Source organism: Strix aluco, chromosome 12 (genome assembly GCF_031877795.1).
Source record: "Strix aluco isolate bStrAlu1 chromosome 12, bStrAlu1.hap1, whole genome shotgun sequence".
Classification (NCBI taxonomy): Eukaryota; Metazoa; Chordata; class Aves; order Strigiformes; family Strigidae; genus Strix; species Strix aluco.
The window spans coordinates 4024957-4047397 of record NC_133942.1 but is presented as its reverse complement, the minus strand read 5'-3'; the positions used below and the strand labels follow the sequence as shown (position 1 = coordinate 4047397).

General features: G+C 51.0%; 1 protein-coding gene across 1 annotated transcript in view; it reads left to right on the top strand.

Moving 5' to 3' along the window:
• Positions 1-21959, top strand: part of TRIP4 (thyroid hormone receptor interactor 4) — a 33532-nt gene extending 11573 nt beyond the window's left edge. The window contains exons 11-13 of the mRNA XM_074837325.1: positions 330-421; positions 16754-16856; positions 21725-21959. Coding sequence (XP_074693426.1) covers positions 330-421; positions 16754-16856; positions 21725-21792 — 263 coding nt within the window. The 3' untranslated portion in view covers positions 21793-21959. The remainder of the gene's footprint in view (positions 1-329; positions 422-16753; positions 16857-21724) is intronic.
• Positions 21960-22441: the final 482 nt, after the last annotated feature.

Below are 22441 nucleotides of genomic sequence, written 5' to 3'. Positions count from 1 at the left end.
TGTTTCTGCACGTCACCCACCTTAAGTATCATACAGCAGGATTGTCTGCTCCCGCATCAGGGCAGGGAGCTCTTCCTGCACTATGTGTTCCTCTGTCAGAAGCTAAGCAGGGAAACGCGTATATATAATTATATCTCCCAAACTTAGTCCTGTCGTGATGAAAATCCTGAGCTGGAAAAAACAACAGGGTGTTAAAATTGCTGTATGTTTTCTTCTGTCTCAAAAAGTAGAAGTGCATGGAGGAGAGGGAAGGGCACCTGGGGGTTAGAAGAGCCCAGCTATGTGTGTGGAGATGTGGGCTCCCTGAAGAGTTATTTCTTTTGATGCAGATGTGGAATTTCCAAGTGATTATCCCTCGGGGTGCCTCCTAGGCTGCGTGGACGTGACCGATTGTTTATCGCAAGAACAATTTAATGAGCAGGTGAGTACAGCAAATAAACTTTTACAAGCTTACATTAGCCAGCAGAGGTTTAAAGTGGTGTAACCCGCCTCTCTGAGATGCTCTGGAGAAGACATTGAATGGAGATTTTAAACTGTGTTGAGAGACACAACTGCTACACGGTGTTGTTCAGCTAGAAAGAGAACGTACTGAGAAAACTCATTTCAGCAGTGGTGGAAGGGAGCAGTGGACTAATACTGACTAAATCCACCATCAGCCTCTCTGGCAGTGAGGTAGTTTGATTGAAACTAGTTTCTCACATACTCTGAAACTCTTTTCAGTAAGGACTCACGCCTGTTTAATTAAACCAGCACTAGCTAGAGAGACCATGCTGCAAGGGCTCATGACAGTCGTTGCTTCCCTTGCTGATGGATGTGCATCAGGATGCTGTGGCTGTGCTGGACTGTGGAAGACAGGAACCTACAATGCATTAATCTTGCATTTCTGGATTTCATCCTTATTTGGCAAACTTGGGAGCTTACATCTTACCTGAATGTGGCTTCAAAAGCACTGATTGTTTCTCTTAAAGAAACTTCACGGGGTTGTAGTAGAAAGAATTGCTCCAAGTTTGTCCCAGCCAGGCAGCAATTTTTTGCTACCTCTGGGTATAACTATGCTGATCTCAGGGAGGACTCTGGATTAGGAAGGGTCCAGTACCTGTTTGGCTGCATTAGGAGTACAGTAAACAACTCCCTGAGCACAGCCAGCTTTTTGCAGTTATTGCAGTGATTTGTGTGGCAGAAGACATGAAGGGGCCTGGAAACACAAGACAGCGTGGAAACATAAAAAACTCTGCTGCAATGGTGGTGATGTGCCATGGGACCTTGTCCTGGGCCCTGTGGTGCCAGCAGGATCAACTACCCTGCTATAAGAGAGGGCAGCTTGGCCCAGACAGAGGCATCTAGATCTGTAGCTGCTGGACCTGCCTGGTGCTTTTTCCTGGAGCTGGAGGTCACAGTAGTCTCACTGCTGAGAGTTGTGCTCTGGCTGGGGCACTGAGTCACCAGAAGGAGCTGTGGGAGGTGAGCACCCTCCCACCAGAGAGGATGGACAGGAGAGCCACAGGGTCTTCACAGAGACCCTACAGAGAGGATGACCAGACCCCCTAGATATAGGGAGGGAGGGACATCTGGAGATTACAGTGGATCAAGACTCCCAAGGGAGTCAGGGATGTTTAAGTGGCCTTTTTCTGAATGAGGCAGGTGATTTGGTGGCCAGGGACACAGATGAGTTTGAGATACTGAGGCCTTCTTCACCTTAGGCTTCACCAGCAAGATATCCCAGAGATCTTGTGCCTAGAAGCAGAGTTCAAGGAGGGGAGGGACAACCTGTAGTGAAGGGAGTCAGGAGTCTCTTGAGAAATCTCAACCCATACAAGTCCATGGGTGCTGATGGTGTGCATCCAAATGTGCTGAGAGTGTTGGCAGATGTCTTTGTGAGGCCACTCTGACCTTGGAAAGGTTATGGAGATCAGGAGAGGACCCTGATAACTGTAGAAAGGTGACTATTACATCCATCTTTAAAAAGGGAAGGAAGGATGATCCTGGATACTTCAGGCCAGTCAGCTCCCCTTTGGTCAGTGGGAAATTCATAGAGCGATTCCTCCTGGAAGCCAGTTTTGGGCATGTGGAGGAGAAGGACATTGGGAAGAGCCAGTGTGGATTTACCTGGGGATAAAATCACGCTTGACTAACCCGTTTACCTTCTATGATCTAACAGTTAGAGGGGTGAATATCTTTTACTTTGTATTTAGCAAGGCTTTTAGCCTGGTCTCCTACAGCATGCATGTATTCAGGATGACTCATTATAGTCTGGTGGACTTCTAGTGTTGACACCTGGCTGGGTCATCGGGCTTCAAAGTGCAGTGGTGGTTGCCTCATAATCTCCTTGGAGGCTGGTTACAGGTGGTGCTCCTCAGGGCTTTTTCCTCGAACTTCTCCTGTTTAATACATTTAGCAATGACCTGGAGGGGGAGATGGAGTGCCCCACAGTTTGTTTCTGAATGCTGCTCTTGGGGGGAGCAGTGGCTATGCTCTGTGGCAGGGCTGCCATTCAGAGGAGACTCGGCAGGCTGGAGGAAAGGGCTGGTGTGATACTCCTGAAGGCCCAATGCCAAACCCCACACCTGGGGTGGACTCACCCCCCATGTCGGTGCTGTGGAGCAGCTCTGCTGAAGAGGCACTGGGGACCTTGGCAGCCAGTGAGCTGAACGGCAGGCCTGGCATCAAGGAGGGCTGGCGGCATGGTGGCCCAGTATGGCCAGTAGAAGTGATTATTCCTCTTTGCTCAGCATTGGTTAAACCACATCTGGAATACTGTGGTCACAAAAAGGATGTTGATAAACTGGAGTCCAGTGGAGGCCACCGAGATGGTTGTGGGCTAGAGCATGTGCCCTCTGAAGAGAGGCAGCGAAGAAGAGAGACCTTCCACTTCCTGCAAGGAGATTATAGAGACAGAGCCAGGCTCTTTGCTGACGTACACGGCAGGAGGATGAGAGACAAGTGTCATAAATTGAAAGGGGAATGGTTGATGTGACTTAAGAAAAAAAATTACCCATGAGGACAGCCAAGCACTGGAGTAGGCATTGCCCAGAGGGCTTGTGCAGTCTCCACCCATGAAGGTTTCCAAGACCCGACAGGACAAAGTCATGAGCAACCTCGCCTGAATTCAGTGCTGACCCTGCTTTGATCGGGAGGTTGGAATAGAGACCTGCTGAGGTCTGAGTCTGTGATGCTGTGACTGACTCCATGCCCAAAATCCAGAGCAGCAGCTTTCCTTGGGGTGTGTTTTATTAACTTACAAAGTCTGCACTTAGTATGAAGCGTGGCACAGCTGTTCCTGATACCATTTCATGCCTGTGCACTCCACTGCCCCTTGTACAAGTCAGGTTTGGTCTGATGGGAATCACCAGACCACATAGGGCTTGATAGTGAACCGAGACCATCTTGTGAGACAGACTAAACGGATTCCTTGGGATGGAGGAAGAGGACACACCAGACTGATGGGCATCTTCTTGCCAGGAAGAGTTTGAGGGGCATTGGCTGCTGGGGGCTGTTTCTCATGAAGTGCTTTTCTGGTTTTCCCCAACCCTGTGAGATTTTTTAGCAGAGATGTCTAGAAACTAGAGACGAAGGGAGTATTTCTGATGAGGTTGTGTCTCTTCATCGTGGGCGGAAGTGGGAGAGGTTGGCGTACGAGCAGCAGAGGGAGCTTTGGGACTGGAATATAATGAAATCTGCAGGCGCATTTGGCCTTGTATGGGAGCAAGCCTTGGGAGAGAGAAGAGGAAAGGACACTGGGGCCAGTGTAGGGTTTTTTTTCTGCAGCATCCACTAATTTGCACTTTGGTCTTAAATGAAGATTCTCATCCTTCTTCTGCTCTCTGTAACAGTGGTGGAACAATACATCCAGGTCTCTCACAAGTACTTTTCTCACTCTAACAATTCCTTCCCTTTCTTTGTGGATATGTTCTTCAGGCATTGGTAGAACAGCTGTGACAGCTTCTTACAATCTGGAGAGTGTGCTGTAGGTAACTAGCATTTAATCTTCCCATAGAGGAGCCTCACAATTAGCTATGTTCTCTATAAATTCCTCCCAGATTGCTGGCACTGCTTGGCCACAGAGGCACTGGAGGAAGAGTAGTGTATTCCAGGAGCACTGTTACCAGACCTGCTGATGGGAGATTTACCTCTCTTCTCAATGCCATGGCACTTCCCCACTTATATTTCACTGGCTTTTTGCTGGTCCCGTATTATAAACTATTTATAATTCTGAATTTGTTGCCTTTTTACAGTGGTTTTGTCCATTTTTTTTCCCCCAGGATCGCTTTATGCAGCGTTCATTTCCCTAGCTTGTTAAGATTGAATACAGAGACCTGAGCATCTTTCTGAAGTTGGTTTATGAGGAAATGTATGTTGTTGTGGACTATCATGAGCAGTAAGTGCATCTGAAGGAAGCTGAGATTAATTTAATTGCGAATGCTAGCAAGATGAAGAAGTGTGCAGCGCCAGCTCAGAAATCCGAGTTGGATCTCGCTGGGAGTAGGAAATCCCTGTTGCTCACACTGATGATTCAGCCCAGGTTCATCAACAACCAGCACCAAAGCCACTTGTCAGCAGTGTAATCCAGCCATTTCTCAGTGTACAAAGACTCCTCCTAGCTTCAGGGAGAGAGCGAAAGGAAGACGATGTGTTTTTGCCACTTATGGCATGCAAAAAACATTGAATATTTTCCTAAGGATCTGTGATAGGTTAGCAAGCAAGGTAATGTGATGCGGCAGCAGAGACTTCTCGGAGATTAAGCCACCATGGAGCTCTTTCCAGGTGGTGTGCTTTGACTCATAACTCTCCTCTTTGCCAACTCGTATTTAAAGCTTTGTATTTTCTGAAAGAAATAATTTCACAAGTGCAGGGCAAGCCACATTTGCAGATTATACCCACCACCTGAAGGTGAAATAGTTCCCTGTCTATCATCTTTTGATGGTGGTCCTGCCTTTTTCAGCAGCCACGGAAGTTTGCTTTGACTCTTGTGCCCATTCGTTCCCATAGGCAGGGGAGACTCTTCCCAGTCTGTCCCTCCTGAAAATTTTCTATTATTACTCGGTCCTTTTGATGCTGTCACCCACTCCCTATTTAGTACCATCTGCAGATTTAATTTCCTTGCTGTTTGCATCCTTTCTCAGGTTTCTAATGAAGATGTTAGTGGCACCCTGCTGGTATTTTTCTATCGTTATCCTCATTTAATTTTTTTTTTTTTTTTACACATGCTCAAAAACCAAAATCAAGTAACAATGCCCCATTTCGCTGGATGCTACACCGGTGGACTCAGACCAAGTCCCTGCCCCCGTTATTATTAGGGACTGGTTATTTATCCGTGTTATTACCGGACACGTAAGTCTGGCCTTGCGTAACCCCTTCAGAGGGGTCAGTCGTGCAGCTCTGCCCTACGTACAGTATCTGAAGACTGACTGACGTTGACGTGGTTTGCAAATCTTCAGGGCCATGTGAGAAGTGATGACAGAACAGGATCTTGTACGCAGTAGCTGGCAGGGAGCAGAGGAAGAGCAGAGAAGAGATGTCCTTGTGATTAAAATCAGCATCATGTCAGATGACATTGCCCTAATCCCAGTTGTGCTACTTACTGCATGAACTAGTTAAATCTGGTCCTTTGGGTCTCTTTCCCATGTGGAAAATAAAGCTGTGCTTCCCTGTCAGAGGTTATTTACACCTAATTTTACTGTGAGCTTTGGATTGAAGCTGCTCTAGGAGCACGAGTTATTGTCAGGTAGGAAAGTCCACTCCAGGTATCGAGTGTCACCTGCTCTGTTCACAGGGGACTGAAGCAAAAGCTGCTTTCTGAATTGAGCCCTGCTGCTGAGGCCGGGCGGTTGGCCGGTGCCAGGAGATCCCTCCGTGTGGCTCTTAAATCTCAGTATTTCCAGTTGAGCTTTGCACATCTTGCACCTCCTCAGAGCGCATTCTGGGCTCGTTTCCTTCTCTTCATGGCAGCCACCCAAAAAGCCTTGGTTGAGACCAGAATGATCCCTTTGTTACGCTTTTCGGCGCTAAAGGTGACCTGGAAACTTTTTTTCCCCCCATGGAGATCTGAGCGTTGACGACAGCTTTTCCTTGCTCCGGGGTTGACGTCACCGACACCTTGAACAGAGAAAGGAGTTGCCTTTCTTTTCCTGCATGAGGTGTCGGTGACTTCAGCAGCGCTCGCTGGGGAAACATGGGATGGTGCAGGCAGGGCTTGGCAAGAGTCTAAAGCAAGCAGGGAACTATTTACATTTATGCTGTTTTAATGTGCTCTGAAGTCCATGTTCATTTTGCTAATGACTTTGATCTGAGAGACTATTACTTTAACTGGAAAAAGAACATTTCCGCTGCTGCTATTTTAGTAGTTGATAGGTGTGTTTGGACTTATTTTGAATGCAGGCGCGCACACATGCCGATATCTAGATGTAGCTATTATCTTGGGCTGAAATATTGGGTAATTATGTTTGACGGGAGTAAAGTGTTTATTTTTCATTTCTAGGTGATCACTTAGTGTCCTAAATCTGCACAAGGGAACACGTCTGAGCTATTTTTGTGCCACGAGATTGCAACTATCATTTAAATAGGCTCCATCTTTCCCTCTCAGGAAATTTGCCTTTAATCTCTTGTCCTCGTCTTCCCTCCCCCGTGAAAATAACAGCAAAAAAAATGAGACTCAGGTGCCAAGCATACAGGACTTGCTTTAAATTCTCAAATGGGAGTGAAGAAGAAGGGTAGAAATTTTCTATATTTAGACTCCAGAAGGTGCCTGTTTAGATTATCTCCGAATAAAGGAACAATAGCCCGCTGGTAATATTTTTCTAAGAAAGAAGTTAATGAGAGGGAGAAATGCAAACATATACATTGACGTGTACTTCGAAGAACAGTATAAATACGTAGAGACTTTTTACGAGGACCTTCTCCCTGAAGTAAAGGTTTCCTAATGTAGGCTCCGAGTGAGACAAATGCTTGTTTGTGCGGTGCTGTGGCTGTCCTGGCACCCTCGCTCACCCCCCACCAACAGGATATTTGCCTTCTCATTCCTGAGGCTTAGTTATTGCACCTCTGCTGATGAATGATTTTTAGCAGGGTTTTGAAGGCTAGATCAGATATACTCCCTTCTGCAGCAATCTAGGTGGCTGTTAATGATTGCAAACGACGAAAGGCCTTTGAACTTTACAGGTCCCTGAATTCTCCTAAGGTGAATTTGTCTTTTGTGTGTAGCCTGATGCCAGATCAAATGGTATTAGGCATTAGCCTGACTTGCAGGGACCTATGGGTGATGCATCTCTTTATTCGGTTTCTCACCACATAAAGCCCCCCTGGTTCGTGGTTCTAGGAGCAGAGCAGAGCAGGCATGCAGCTGGTTTGGATTATAGACGGTAAGAGATGGGGGAGTTTTTCCTTATGCGAAGTGCTTTGGTTTTCATCAGAGCCTCTTCTAAGGCTCCAGCTGCCTTGCATAAGCCAGCAGGTTTACTGAGGCCACTGCTCAGTCTGTTAAGATGAAGGAGAGATTGTCACTTGATGATGATTAATTTAGGAATGCATTAACATGCCAAAGAAATCGAATGATAGAGGCTAGCTTGCCCTCTCCTCTGGTTTCCTAGACCCTGGGGAAAAAACGAAGCCAAGGCTGAAGCATATGACTTAATTAATGATGACTGTGGACTTAGCCTCTGCTACCATTTCAGCAAACTAGTCAGTGATCTGTTTTTTTTTTTTTTCTTCTTTCAGATGTGGTCACTGATACTTGCCGCCTTCTTGGTGTTTGGTTTTTATTTAATCCTAAAACCAAGTGTTAGATAAAACTGACCCCAAGCCTGGCTGCTGCTCAGGTGCCCCACACCCTCGCTGTCTGGTTGTAGCTCCACCAGGTTGAGCCATGACCACCCTTTAGGTGGTGACCCCAAATGACGGGGGAGCTGGCAGCTACAGAATATAACCACCGTGGTAGATGTACAAGCACCCAAGGACTATGCTTGCTTAAGCTTTCATCAGCGTGTCATGGATTTCATAACCCTGAACAGACCGGTCGCTCAGATGCGTATTCTGGTTCTGCCGCGCGTTGGGCCGTGAGAAATCCCATCACGTTGGTGGAATTGAATCAATAGCTGGAAGCAGCTGCCGGCGTCACACCTCCTCGGGGAGTAGCAGCAAGGGTCAGCGCGGGGAGTGGTGGCTGCTGAAGTAAACCAGGGCAGGGATGCGGATGCCTTATCTGTGCAGGGCTGTGTTCACCAAAGTTAGGTTTTCTTCAAAGTTCAGCTGATCTCTGTCACCTGCTGCACTCAGCTGTGCTGTTTTACCCCTTTGCTTTGCAGTTCTGCTTTATGAAAGGACTTTACGATGCTGGTTGAAGCTGCCTGGCTGTATCTAGCAGGGTGCAGGCACTGCGAGCTGCTTGAGCCGGCAGCAGGTGCCCTGGTTTCCCCTCGTCTCCTCCTCCCCATCGCCTCTTTCCTCCTCCGTGCCAGGTCTCGTCCGGCAGCGCGGGTGGTGGGGCTGCGCTGCAGCTGAGGCTAGTCCTGCCTCCGCTGTCCCTTGGCACAGGAGGATGAAAATGGCCCTTTCAGCTGAGCCTAGTACACTACCGAATATTTTTCCAAGTCCACCCAGTTTCCCCTCGACGGTTGTCAGGCAGTCTGTAAACATCTCAAGCCCTTCTTGTAGGGTTTACCATGGGCGGGTGTTTTCTCAGGCTGGGGTTTGAGCTGCAGAAGGGTGTTGGTGGCTGTAGGTCCTGTGACGCCGGTTCAGGGAGAGCGGGGGGGGTGCAGTGTGCCCAGTGTTTGCCGGCACCGCTGACTCCTCCAGGTCTCCCTGCAGACTGGAGCCCTGGCAGACTGCTCAGCCTTTTAAAATCTGAGTGCACCAGCGCAAGTTTGAATATTAAATCTACATTTCAAAGTCCTGTTATTACTTACTATGTTTTAATTGCTTCCCCTGCCCTTTGAATCAAAGTACAGCTTGTGGTGTAGGAACACGAGGAGAGCTGGGCTCGAGGCTGGGAGGCGGAGAACACCCACTGGAGGGATCCGACCGGCTGGGGGAAGGATCCTGCGGCGATCCCAGCCTGTTGCGTCTGGATCTGGTTGCGTACCAGCTAAGCATGTGAGGGACGGAGCAGGCAAGGACTGACAGGCATCGCTGTGGGAAGAAGGGGAAAGGAAGGCAGGCTAGCAAAATTCCTTGCGCATCCTCGCGAAGGGAGCCTATGCCAGCACATGATCTGCCAGCAGCAGATGTAAGCTCTCAAAAGCAGCAGGGAGGATGTTGACTGCAACAATGCATCAAGGCTGCGGTTTGTAACCTCAATAGTAAGGCAGTTAACTTTTTTTTTTTTTTTTTTAACAAAGACATTTTGATTGCCAAATCCATAACCATTAGCAGCTGTGGTTTTGAGCTGTTCCTTCCTCACACGTTGCAGTCTAGACCTGACAGGCTTTCAAACAAAAGTTTGGCTGCCGGCTTTTGTTTGTGTTTCTTTGCGATCCTGCTTTTTTTTCTTTTTGCCTGTTCTGTTGATTTGGGTTGAACGTTGATGTGTATGTCTTTTCTAACCCAGCCTCTGCGGAGTGGCTTCTCTGCATCCATGTGGTCTTCCATGGCCAAGGGCAGTCTGTAGAGTTCCTTGGGTGCATGTTCACAAGGTTGCAGTACTGGATGTTTCTGCCTCAGGCTAGAAAATTTGGCATTTCTAGAAAGTTGGATCTGCTTTGGGGTTTCTGTTTAGGAAAATTTTGTTTCTCATGGGCCAAAGGCTGGTTTGCCTGTGCTAAAGCAGAGGGAATGGGTCCTTAAAAGATGATGCTTGAAAATGTGCTGTCAGATGAAAGTGTGATACAAGACTGTGTCATGAGGGAGATCAAATCTCGAAGTGAAGCGCTTGGTGCTCTGCAAGCTCTTTCCAGAACTGGAGGTCTGAGTCAGGAGAAGGTGACACAGAGCAGCGGCAAACCTGGATCTCCTGGCTCAGGCGATGGCTCCTGTTGCCAGCTGGGTGTCACCTTTGGGTGAATGTGCCCTGGAGCACTTCAGGGTGAAGGCTGGGTTGGGAAAATTGGCTAGGTAATCCCCAAAAGTGAATGTCCTTGTAACGAGGCGGTGGAGACTACCGCTGTTAGAACAACAGACTTTGGGGAAATAATGCTTCAACACCGCTCTCCTTGGAAAAACGACAAGGACGGATGCAGCTCGGGTTCCTGAAGGCTGCTCCTGCAGGCTGTGAGAAGGATGGGGTTTGGTTTTTTCCTCTTCATGTTAAGTAACTCCAACCTGCAGACGGACCAAAGAGCTTACAACTGAGCTTCAAGCACCGAATCTCTGGCTGCAGCTGTACCTGTGCAGGACTATGGGGCACCTGTGGGCAGGAACCAGTGTTACTGCTGGTGGCGCCCGAACTGGGATCGGGGAGTTTGCTGCACCCGCAACTGGATAAGCATAATCTGTCTCATTTTTGATGGCTCCATTTCTCCTGCATCCATGAGTCTGTGTTGCAGGCATTGCTGTGAATGCCCTCTTTGGCTGCGGCACCTGTGTCACTTGCCAGAAATGACTTTCTTTTCCCTTTTGCAAACCACTAAAGAAACATTTTCTAGCTGGATGGTGATCCCTCCGGAGAGGAGGAGAAAATGGCTGTTTAGTAGTTAATTACCTGTTACGTTAGTCTGACAGCTATGAAGCTTATGAGGCATGAAAGAAGAGCGGATCCGCCTTTCCCACAAATCACCAAGAAAACAGGGTGAGGAAGTTGTGCCCAGCTCCCAGGGGGATGCCTTGCATCCCACTCCTTTCCCTTGCACATGGCCAAGGGACTACTCGTAACGCCTGGGGAAGAGCCCAGTGCATGTTTTTGCCTGCTGGGGAAAGTTGATTTATGGCCACTGCTGGTTACAGCAGCCCTGCTCTTTTGGAGGGGACGCCATCTCCGCCAAGATTATTTTTTTTCCCTTTGAATGCATTTTACGGTGAGGTCTCTTGCCAACACATGGGCTCCACTTGCTTTTATTCTTTCCAGACAGCGTTGCTTTCCAGTGCTGCCTCTTTTATTTCGAAGCTCTCGGAGAGCAGCAGGGAAATGAAGGCTGGAGCTGGTGTCCTGGCCCGGCGCTGCCTGGCAGAGCAAGCTGTATTTCCCCTGTTGTTCACCACGGAGGCACGCCAGGAAAATGATTCAACCCTTTCCATTATTAACCTTGCAGAACATCTCAACCACCTCCTCACTGTGTGGTGCCAGTGCCCCAAGGCCACCCCCCGGCAGCTGTAAGATGGAGAGGATGGCAGTGACCTGCCAAAGGACTACAGGTTCCAGCGTGCAATTCTCCGCCGCGCTCCAGCTAACCGGGGTGCGCGCTGGGGCCGTGCGCTCGCGTGCTCCATGGGCAAGAGGAGCGGAGGAGAGCTCAGGCTGCATTGCAGGGCTCTGTAGGCCAGCACGTGTAAAATGCCGGGGCTATTCCCACCCGGCGTTAGCATTTGGTCTCTTGTGCTGCATTTTCATGTCTTCTTTTGTGTCTGGAGACCTTAATGAGAGCGAAAGATGCTCTTGAAAGGTCGCTAACGAAGCTGCCGGGGAGCGTTTTGGCTTTGTGCTGCGCGGAGCCAATGCTCCGTTGCACGCGGTGCCTTTGTTCCTTCCTCAGATGCACCGGAGCAGAGCTCATCTTGTTAGTGATGGTTTGACTCCCCCCTGGCACATTTTCCTGCGGCTCTTTCAATTCTCCTGCGTTCAGTTCACGACTCTCGGGCTCAAGCAAACGCAGCTCATCAGGGAGAGGTGAAGAAATCGAGGGGCTCGGGACAGCCCTTCTCTGTGTTTTTTTTTTCCACTGCTGAGATGGAATTGGGATGAGCTAAGGGTCCCGAACCCCCATTGTTACCAGTGATGCTGGGCAAGCCAGCACAGCCCCTGCATCCCACTGCAGGCTTTACCCAAATCAGGGAAAAAATTTTTTACTTTAACAGATTGGTGTGGGGAAAAAAAAAATTAGCAGGATTTTTTTTTTTTCCCTCAAATGTCAGAGAAGGTGGGTTGGTGTCTGCTGGCTCCAAGCTGGCTTGTCCCCTCCTTTGCTCTTTTGCTGTGGGCTGCAGAGTGGGGAGGCTGGCAGCCCTGCTGCTATTTCTGGTGGTGACGAGCTGGTGATGGGAGACGAGGGATGGCGAAAACAAAGTGTAGGGAACATTCATTAGCAATTATCCCTGCTTGCAGCTTGATTGGGGTGGCCGTTGGGGACATTTGATAGCCGCTTAATAGATATTCAAAGCGCTGACTCCAGCAAGAGGGTGAATCTGGTGGCCAGTTTTGGGAGGAGCCCAGCGCTCAGCTCCCTCTTCCAGCTTGTACTCGGACGCTACATTTAACCTCGAGCTCTTCCTGCATGTATTAAGCTGCCTTGAGATCTGCTTTTTTTCCTTTCCCCTGCTAATCTCTTCACAGATAGAATCTTACAAACCTGTTAGCAGCAAACTGAAGCCCAACCTGTGTGGTCGCAGAGATGGGACGAGCGAGGAGGGTGGTGGTTGCACGGACACCGGTGTATGGAGAAGAGTGTACGTGGGGTTTTTGACTGTGCAAAGCAGTGGGCTCGAGCAGCAGTTGGTAAGCCGTGCCGGCTGTTCACAGCCCACGGAGCCCACCGTCCTCCCAACTGCCTTGTTGCACGCCCGCTACGAGGTGGCAGAAGGTCTGAAAGGAGGCTGAATCATTTTTTTTACACTGTAGTTACATTGCATAACCCCTCTCTTTTGAGCTTTCCTGCTCATCTGCAGGATTGGAGGGGGTGGGTTTTCTCCTTCTTGAGGGACAACCTAGCCTCTGGACTGTATTTGTTGTAGAGGGCCTTTTTAGCCACCTTATCCTAAATGTTGAGTTGATTCCCACTAGAGGCAGTGTCAAAGTCTGGAGGACTGGCACCTGTCTTATTTACACACTCAAGATTATAACAATGAGTACTGTTGAAATTAAGAAGGAACGTTCCCCCATCAGACTCCTGGCTGGGTTTGATTCTTGGTCTCTGGTAGAGAGGGAGTGTGGTTTCCCTCTAAGCTGACCTTTTATCTAAAAAACTGTTATTGCAGATCCTCCTTACTGGGCATATGCTCTGTCTTCTCTCTCTGGCACACTAGAGGTGACCTTTGGGCTTTTACTACAAGTCTTAGGTTTGCTGAAGTGCTGATGGGCAGTGGCTGCTGTCTGTGGGGTGGAGTAGTTAGGAGTAAATTTGTTCTCCATCTCCTAAACTTACTGCATTGCAGACTGGAGAATGACTCGACTGACCTCTTACAGCAGAAACATTTTTTACTTGTTAGACGCTTGGGCAGCTTTGGAAAATGTCACAGAGGCAAATGTATTTGGTGTCTTGGTGGCAGCGTCTCCGCTGAGGGCGTCAGTCAGCTGAGTCGTTGCCAATAGGAGAGGCATCTCTGGCACAGGGCAGGTAGGTGCCGATATGCTAGCGCTGAGCTAAGCTGCAGAAAGAGCTGTAGAGGCAGAGGAGTGCTGCCGTTCAGCCACTCTGTCTGTCTCGATCCTGCTGATGACCAGGTGAGATAGCATAGATACAGTTGGTAGGTGTCTATGGGCGACGTCGCTCATGGTGAGCGTGCGTGATGTCGAGAGCAAGTGCTGTTTAGGAGGTAGGAAATAGTAACAGCTCCAGTGACCTCTAGGGAATGAGGCCCATGGAGGTGGTTTCTGCACACATTAAATATCGGCAGCTAGTTACAGGTGCACTGGGGAGAGGCTGTGCTCTTGGTCCTACTGAGTGTTGTGTGGCAAAAGCATATCTGGTTGTTTCTCCCTTCAGTTTGCAGACAGTGGTTTCAAGAGATGCAGCGGGCACATCTAACCTCTTGCTGCTCTCTAAGAGGAGTCTCGGTTCCTGCCAGCCCCCGGCCACGCACTCCTGCCAGTCACCCACTTCGCTGGACCCTTCTTTGAGCAGTTCAGCTCATTAACCCAGCAGAAAACTGAATTTACCCAAAAGCTGCCTACATTTCTGCAGCATGAATGAGTTGAATTGACTTGTGTAAGGGCCGGGGGAAAGGGTGAGCCTGGCCGGCTCAGCATCTTGTGGGAGCTCAGCTCATCTTCTCCACCTGGGAGCATCTGTCCCTGGGCAGAGGAAAGGGTTACGGCTTTTCTCGGCTCCAGCCGCCAGGAATATTCTGCTTTTGTTGTTCACCAGGATGGGATAAGAGGTTTCCGGGGTAGGTACAATAGCAAGCCTTAAATGTAGCGGTTCATGAGGGGCTCCTTCCCTGCCTCCTGGGAGTGAGATGCCAGAGGAAGGATCAAGGCTTTTAAAATGCAGGACACGAACAGATTTGGCACACGTTCAGAAACGTACCCTGGGAGTGAAAATGAAAGGCTGCGGTGTAAAAGCGTAAACCCAAGTCGCAGCTGTGGCATCCGCCTCGGCCTTGGGATCAGATTGAGCTGGAAGCTTTTGGAGCTGAAGGGTTGATCCTGGTTTTGGATGAAAGCTGTCAGTGGAGAAACCAACCTGGCTGTTGCTTTCACTGCTGATGCCAGGGTGCCTGTTACGGTAGCCTGTGTGGTATTCCCTGGCAGGGGGGCTGTGAGGTGAGTGAGGGGGGACGTGGTGATGTCCAGGTCCACCTCAGAGATGGTGGCTGAGGAGATTTGGGAAGCAGCACTACTCCAGGCAGCAAGACCTCTGTGGCACACTGGTCCCCAACACACAACCTGGCTGGAGAAGCCAGTGGCTGAACCACATGTAGTAGAGTGGGGATGGGCCACCTCTGCGACCAGGTTTGGAGGGTGGCTTACGCCCTACCACTTCGTGGTGTGACCTTCGGAGGCCGTGTGAGTGTGGGACCTGCTGGGTATGTCAGGTCCTCTGGCTACGGAGGGGCCACCACTCACCCGCATATTGCCGAGAGCAGTAAAGCGGCGCCAGCATTTCGCACTCACCAGGCGTTGGCCGGGGATGTTCACATTGGCTTTTTCTAACCTTCCAAGATCCTCCTTCCCTGCAGATGGGAAATGAAAATCCTTGGCATCGGCATGGAGCAGTGGAAGCAAGTCAAGTAACGTGGCTCAGCCAAAAAATAAAAGAGGAAGAAACCTGTCCAACCCCGGATCGGTACAGCAGGGCATCCGCGTGCGATGCAGATCAGTGCAGCTCTTCCTCCCTGAGCGCGGGTGTTGTACAGAGCAGCTAAGTGCACGTACATCGCTCTCTTGCTCAGTGAACAGCTCTTACACGCTGTTGTAAAATGAGAGGGGCTGGAAACGCTTTCCCTAGTTGATCCAATCCCAGTGTCGGGCTTCTGTAAATCTCCCCTAACCGCTGGCAACGCTGCCAAACCCCACTACAGCACAGGGAGAGCGGGTTGCTCCCTGCTTCCCTCTCTGTGCCCAGCTGTTCCAGGGCAAATCCAAACTCATCTTGGCAGGTCGGTGAGAGCTTTTCAAACACTCAGCCTAGGAGTCATTTGTTAGTAACAAATGGGGGATTTGCCAGGACACGCTGCTCCATCTGGTCTGGCATCCTGTCCCCTACAGCAGCCTTGACGGATCTGCTCGAGGAAGGCAAGGGAGAAAAAAAAAAAAAAAGAAGGCGGCAGTTTTCCCATGGAAGGAAAACTGCTTCCGCAGTCTGTTTGAACAGGGTTTCCTGGGCTGGAGCACCTTTGTGGCATGCCCTCGCCTCTGCGCCTGTCAGCACGAGGTCTGCAGCTAATGGGGAATCGGAAGTGATGGTTGGTATATACATTTTTTATTACTGCTTTGCGTTTCAATTCTGAACAGTGCTGAGGCTGAGCTGCATCCAGACAGGACCTCAGTGCACTTCCCTCACTGTGGTTTTTTTTTTTTTTTTTCTTCCCCCCATGGTTAATGAGAGAAACAATCTGTTTATACTCTTCCTATAAAATTCCCTCATGTCTTTATCGCTGTGAAATCTCTCTGTAGACTCCGTGTGTGGAGCCAGCCCTGCATGGACACGGCCAGCTTCTCTGAGCCATTGACTTGGTGTGTTGCGAGCATTTTTTCTACTGCTCACCCTTTAGACACAGATGAATCTTAAGAGCTGCCGTGTCCCACGGCAGGACGGTGCGCGCTCTCCAAATCTTAAAGCCCTTGTGTTTGAACTGAGCTTTGTGGGGAAGAGATGGGGATGTATCCATAGCTGGGACAGCTGCGTCAGTAGAAGGGATGGTCATCATCTCACTGGTTTTGTCAAGCTGTTTGGGTTGAGGTGCTGGTGTGCTGCGCGTGACTGGTTGGGGTTTAGCGGGGTAACTGCGTCCCCAGTCAATTGAATCCAGGAATGCATCTGGCTGAAAATCGATGCTTGCCCCAGTGCAAAGCAGGCAGTGAGCAGGCAAGCTTGGGAGGGCAGGGCCCCGGACCACCCCTCTATCGACACCCGCCACTTTAGATCAGCTTAAGCCAAGTGAAACCATGCCTTTTAGGTGGCAAGACACAGGTTGGTGCTAAAGGGGGCTGACAAGGGTTAGGGAGCGCACGGGAAAGCGGCTGGGTGAGCAGGTCCAAAAAGGGGGCAAGCACTGGCAGAGGTGCAGTGAGAAGAGGCTTAGCGAGGGGCTCACTGATTAAGACCCAAACCTGCAAGTTTGTGGTTTTTTTTCATTAAAAGTTCTCAAGCTGGTTTAGTCTGAGCTGCTACAGCCTAGATATAACCCATCTCTTAAATAATGATTTCCCTGCTCCTGACCGCCGAGCTCTTTTCACACCCATGGCAGTTGGTCTGACTCTGTTTTGTGTGTGTGTGTCTGTGTTTTGCAGTATCCGGATCTGAGCCAGGAGTCCGGGTCTCCATTTGTCTTTATCTGCACTAATCCCCAGGAGATGGTTGTGAAGTTTCCCATCAAAGGAAAACCCAAAATCTGTAAGTAGTAAAGTTTCCACAGATGCCCCCCTTGGCCTTTCGTGCCTGCTCTCATCACCACCTCTGCCTGCCTTTGCCATATGAGTTCGCAACCTTTGCCCTGTGCTCTTTGATCTGTAGGTGTTTGTTTAATGACTTGAATACATCTGTAATATTTTTTTTGTCTTCGGTTCCCCTTTCCCCAGATGTTGCTTCCTTCCAAATACATGCCTCTTCCTGCCTCTGCAAACACTCGAGAGTCAAAGAGTGCTCGTGTCTGCAGCTGATCCGCTTCTGGCATCAGCCTGGGTCAGGATACGAGCCGGTGCGGCGACGCTCAGGCGGATCCGTGCTAGCTCCTTGCCTGCGGTTCAAAATTACCCTCTCACCCATGAGGACAGTGAGGGCTTGAAGCAGCAAGAGCTGCAGGGCCAGATGGATGTTCTTCATCCACAGGCCGGCAGGATGGGATGTCCTGGCAGAGCTTGCAGGGAATCGCTGCAGCATCTGTCCGCGCTCCACTTGCCAGCATCGTTAGTCCCTTTTATGAGCCACCAGCCCCTCCGCAGGCTGCCAGTTATTCCTGCCCACTGCTGTAAAAAGGATGGAGGAGGGATGCAGCAGCTGGGGAGCCTGCAGTCAGCTCCGTCCTTATTAGCAGCCTCCCCACCACACAGCCTGGGGAAGGCACCGTACATGCTTTCAGGGGATGTGAAAAATTAATTTGACGGGCTAAAAGCAGCATAAGCAGAAATAGTCTTGGCTGTTTGTTTAGCAGAGCTGACGACTGGGTTTTCTTTCTCGTTTGCAGTGTGGTTCCCCGGGAGTAGTTATCTAGCGGCGCAGGAGCAGCAGGATTTCTCAGGACTGGTTAATAAGGGCTTTTGAAGCACAGTGTAGGGTTGTTTTGTCGTTTTTGAAGGGTTTTTTTTTCCCCCCTCTCTGCTCAGAGAAGCACCGTTCTCCCACGGCTTCGCTCTCTCCCTGGGTGTTGGGGATATTCCTGCCCTGCTGGGGTCCTGAAAAGGGCAAAACGATTTGGTTTGTTCCCTGCCTTTTGTGGCAACATCTGGGAGGTGCGTTCAGCCGATGGCGACAGACGATGCTTGGTGAGCTGCAGCACTTGGATCTTGCTGGCGGCACCGTCCTCCCCCAGGGATGGGTCTTTCCCAGCTCACCGGTGAGCAGGCAGGGCTGCGCTGAGTTCTTTAGGCTGCAAACGTCTTTGCTGCGGTAGAACAGCCCCGTCGCTGTTGTGTGCTGGAGCAGCCGCTGCATCTTTTCTTTTTTTTTTTTTTTTCTCTTGTTTTAACCTTTCCTTGCTCTGGTACAGGCTCTCTCATGCCCCTTCACGGCCACATCTGCCTCCATCTGGCCGCCGATGGCGGCTGAAGGGGAAGCTGCCATGCGGTGTGAGTGCAGGGCGGCCGGCTGCTGCGCGTCTGCCTCACCGGGGGCAGGTGCTGCCGGTCCCCTCCCCATCTGTCACATCGTCTCCTTTGTGTTGTGACACTTTCCTGCTTGGAGAAGGATCAGTCTAACAGCCTGGAAGGAAGCCGGCTGTGCTGGTGGCTGCCTGCGCTGCCCGCTCCTGCTGCTGGCCCTGCCTTTCCTGCCCTCCATCCCGACAGGAGCTGTCATGAGAGCAGCAGTGAGGGAGACTGTGGAGTTGCACGTTCCCCTCCTGGAGGGGACATCGTCCGTCTGGGTGATATTTGTGACAGCCTAGGGAAGGAGCAGGGAAGCCTTTGACCTTTCATCGGGGTAAGGCGCTGTTTTAATAGGAGCTGGCATTACATCTGAGGCAGTCAAAAGCTTAATTCTCCAAGCTGGAAGCAGAGCAGGGGGAAGGTGCCGGCTCATGTCCCCACCTGAGCTCACCGGCTGCTCCGGTCTTCTTGAAGCCTGGCTCAAGCCATGACAAAATGCCAGTTTGTCTTGTTGGGAAGCCAAGCCAGAGTGGTTTTCCTTGCCAGATGACAGCATGGACCTTGCCGCGATGACATCCGAATGCTTCTCCATTGCAAATTAGTTGTTTCTAGCAGCCTGGGGATGGGAGAAAAAAAAAAAAGTAACATAGCTCTATTTTTGCTGCCAGGGTTATTGTTTGTGTGGAAGGGATGGGCACTGTGTGTTGCATCTGGGAGCATGGGTCTCCCCAAACACATCCCTGCTTAGTTTTAGCGCGTGAGGACAAAGCTCAGTGGTGGTTCTCACGGGAGATTTCCTTGAATCTGGGTGAAGCTTCCCTGAAGCCTCCCTTGAGCATCGTGCAGAATCTTCCCTTCAGCAGCCGATGGCTGGAAGAGCGCGGAGGAGCGGGCAAAGGTACCTGTTGCAGCGCAAGACAGAAGTCCTTAAATCACTGAGTGGAAAGAGAAGGGGACCCTGGGGCTGTTGCCTTGTTTTTAGCCTTTTCCTAAAGGTTACCTACGTGATGTTTTATGTTTACCAGTTGATAGGGCAGAGGAGCCTCCTGATCACTTTTGAGGTCCAGGAGGAGCAGGCAGACATGTTAAATATGAAGCTTACAGCCCTAGAGGTGACACAGCCTGGGAGGTGGGAGACCAGAGCATGGAGTGAGTGTGAGCTCACTGCCTTTCTCCTGCCAAAAACCCCACGGCTTGGTGACATGGTGGTCCGACACGCTGCTTCTGGACATGCTGGCTCAGCCTTGTTGGGTGTTTCCAGCCGTTGCAAGGAGGGGGCTTCTTCCCCATCCTTAGGCAGGTGGGGAGAGTTTTCTCCCACGTGGACAGGCAGAGGGGATGGTAGATCTCCAGACCTTGTAGGAGACCATCTTCCAAAGTCTGCGGCTCAGGGTGTGAACACCCTGAAAAAAGATGCTCTAAGTAATGCCCTATTTTGCCCTTTTGCTTGGTCTCAGTTTTATTTTCTCACTTGTGATGGTGGAAGAGTTTTGCAGATGGCCTTTTGTGTCCCATGGGCTGCAGGTTGGCAAATGCTGCACCGAGACATCAGCAGCGTTTGCTTCCTGCTCCCAATTTCAACCTGACCGTAGCCACGTTTCAGTTCGCGGATCTATGGCATGGTGATTTGCAAACCCTTGCTCAATTTTTTTTTTTTTTTTACATGTTACGGTTTCGGTGCATTGAACTTCCCTCTCAAGCTCAGACAGGAGCAAGTCTGGCCCAGAACTCAAGCTGAAGGAGGAGGATGGGTTTCAGGGAGGCTGTGTTGTCCTGGTGGAATATCCTGAGCGAAGCCTCTCTTGGGAAAAGCATTGTTAGACTCTTCATTGAGCTGAAATTGAGAAGTTTTCTTGGTTTGAAGAGAAGGCAATGGCCTCTGGCTGGTTTGGAGCCATTTTCTCTGGGCAAGCGCCTGCTTCTCGCAGCACATGGGCTTTTTACTGGCATTTTTTGGAGCAGTGGCCAAAGGGGGACCAGTTTGGAGCCTGGTGGATCTTGTCCCCTCCAGGGATGAGATCTGCTGTGTGCTGCAGCTGGGTTGGAGCAACACAGCTCTCCAGGGACCACGTGGGCTGTGCTTCACCCCTGGGGTGACGCTGGGCTTGATTCCCCAGAGGGATGGTGCTGAGGCACCCGGCTGAAGTGCCACCAACTCTGGGTCCATCCTCCTCACTGGGATTTCGCTGGGACGGGCTTTGTCTGTCCATCTCCTTGGGATCAAACTGACCCATTTGCCCCCTCTCCTGATGGTGTGACTGCAGTGGACCCCTATGTCCCTCCCGAGGGACGCAGGGGATGCTCCCCAGGGACAGAGGCCACCCTGCCCAGTGCAGAATAGGGTCTGCAGTTTTTGCTGCTGGCTTCTGCAACACGTGGGAGCCCCGTCCGAGCTACAGACAGAGACAGCATGAGGCTGGAATTTTGAGGATGGGAGGATGCAGGGGAGCAGGAGCAGGGAGGTGAGTTCCCAGGGAGATGTGGCATTAGAGGAGGTGACCGGCTCTGGCTGATGGCAGAGCCTCTCCAGGAGGGTGGCTCTTCTGTGCTGCCTTGCTTAAGATCACCTTCCCTTTCTTCCTCTCCCTTTTGGAGGAGGGAGCTTTGTCTGGGAAGGCAGGAGCATCCTTGTTTTTTTATGGCAGGAAGAGGGGGACGGGGATGCTCCTCTGAGGCAGCCCTCCTGGCTTGCTGGCCGTGCTGACTTTTGGCTGCTTCTGCAGAAGTTGCCCAAATCCCATGTTCTGGTGCCCTGCTTCTCTCCCAGGTGGGAAAGCCGAGCTGGCAGCAAAGCCACCGAGGGCTGTGAAGGACAAGGGGAGGCAGGATTAGCTCTGGGTCCTGCTGGATCAGCCGGCTGCAGGCACCTGGGCTCCCCGAGGTGCTGCCTGCTGGCAAAGGCAGCACGGCCCTCCCAGCTGGTGGCCTTGGAGGCCACCAACCTGGCCCTTGGCAGCACAGAGTGGTTGGTCCCCATCGCATTGTGTGTCCTGTTGCACCATCATCCCCAGGCTGAGGGCTTATTGTCCCCAAGCCCGACTTTCCACCACGCTGTGGAGAAACACATCCCCAGCATGGTGCTTGACGGTCCCCCACCTCCTTCAAACGTGTTGACACACATCCTGGGGGCGAGCAAAGGGATCGGTGTCCCCCTTGGTAGTGGCGGGTGAGTGCTGGATGTTAATTTACTCTCCTTTTTGCTGAATTTCCCTCTCTCCGGCATCTCTCTGCTGCGTTGGGCATGCTTGCCCCTGGCTCCCCAGTGTCGTGCCCGCAGAGGGAAGCCACGGTGGCTGGAAACGCCTGGCTCCTCAAGCACGATAATTGAATGTGACAGGAACACACTAACTAGGAGACCTCGCTGCCTCCAGCTGATTTGCATTGCAAATAGCATTTAAATATAAAGAGTGATGAGGGTTTGTTGTGTTGTGTTTTTTTTTTTTAATCCCCTCTTTACAGGGAAGCTGGATGTAAAGATCCATCAGGGAGCAAAGAAGGGGTTAATGAAGCAGAAAGCGATGGGGTGAGCCGCGGGGGAGCAGCGCCTCGTTCCCACGCAGCACCCGACTGCCACCGAAGGGTGCCAGGATGGTCCTCGACTCTGGAAAGCAAGTGCAAGACGGATCCCAGAGTGCTTTTAGGTATTGCTTTATCCATTGTATTCCAGCATTAAAAGAGACATGTTTTCACTGCACTCTTGCCCAACAAGCTTCCTGGGAAGTCGTGTGCTGCGGACAAGGGTGGGTGGGAGATGGAGCTTGATGGGATGGGATTCAGCCATGTGCTGGCATCTCCACATCTCCTGTGGGCTCCCAGGATGGGCGAGGGGAGCTTGCAGCAGCGGCCAGCCCAGCTCCCTCCATCTCGGCAGCCAGGAGGTAGCTCCTGGCTTTGGCAGCGTCTCGTCCCCAAAATGTGCCTCGAGGTCTTTTGGCTGGGTGGGGTCAGACACATCACCGCACCAGCCTCACAGGAGAAGGGTGAGAAACCGCGGGGCCGGGGAGGATGGCTCCCACCAGCCGGAGAGCCTGAGCCCTGCTGCACGTGTGCTGGGGGAAGCAGGGGACTCGGGGTGAGAGGGGGGCTCTGTGCTCCCAGGAGCGCGCCCTTACAGCTCCTGGCACCGCCGGCAAGCGCCAGGCCTTACCGCCCTCTCTCCTCATTTGTATCAAAGCA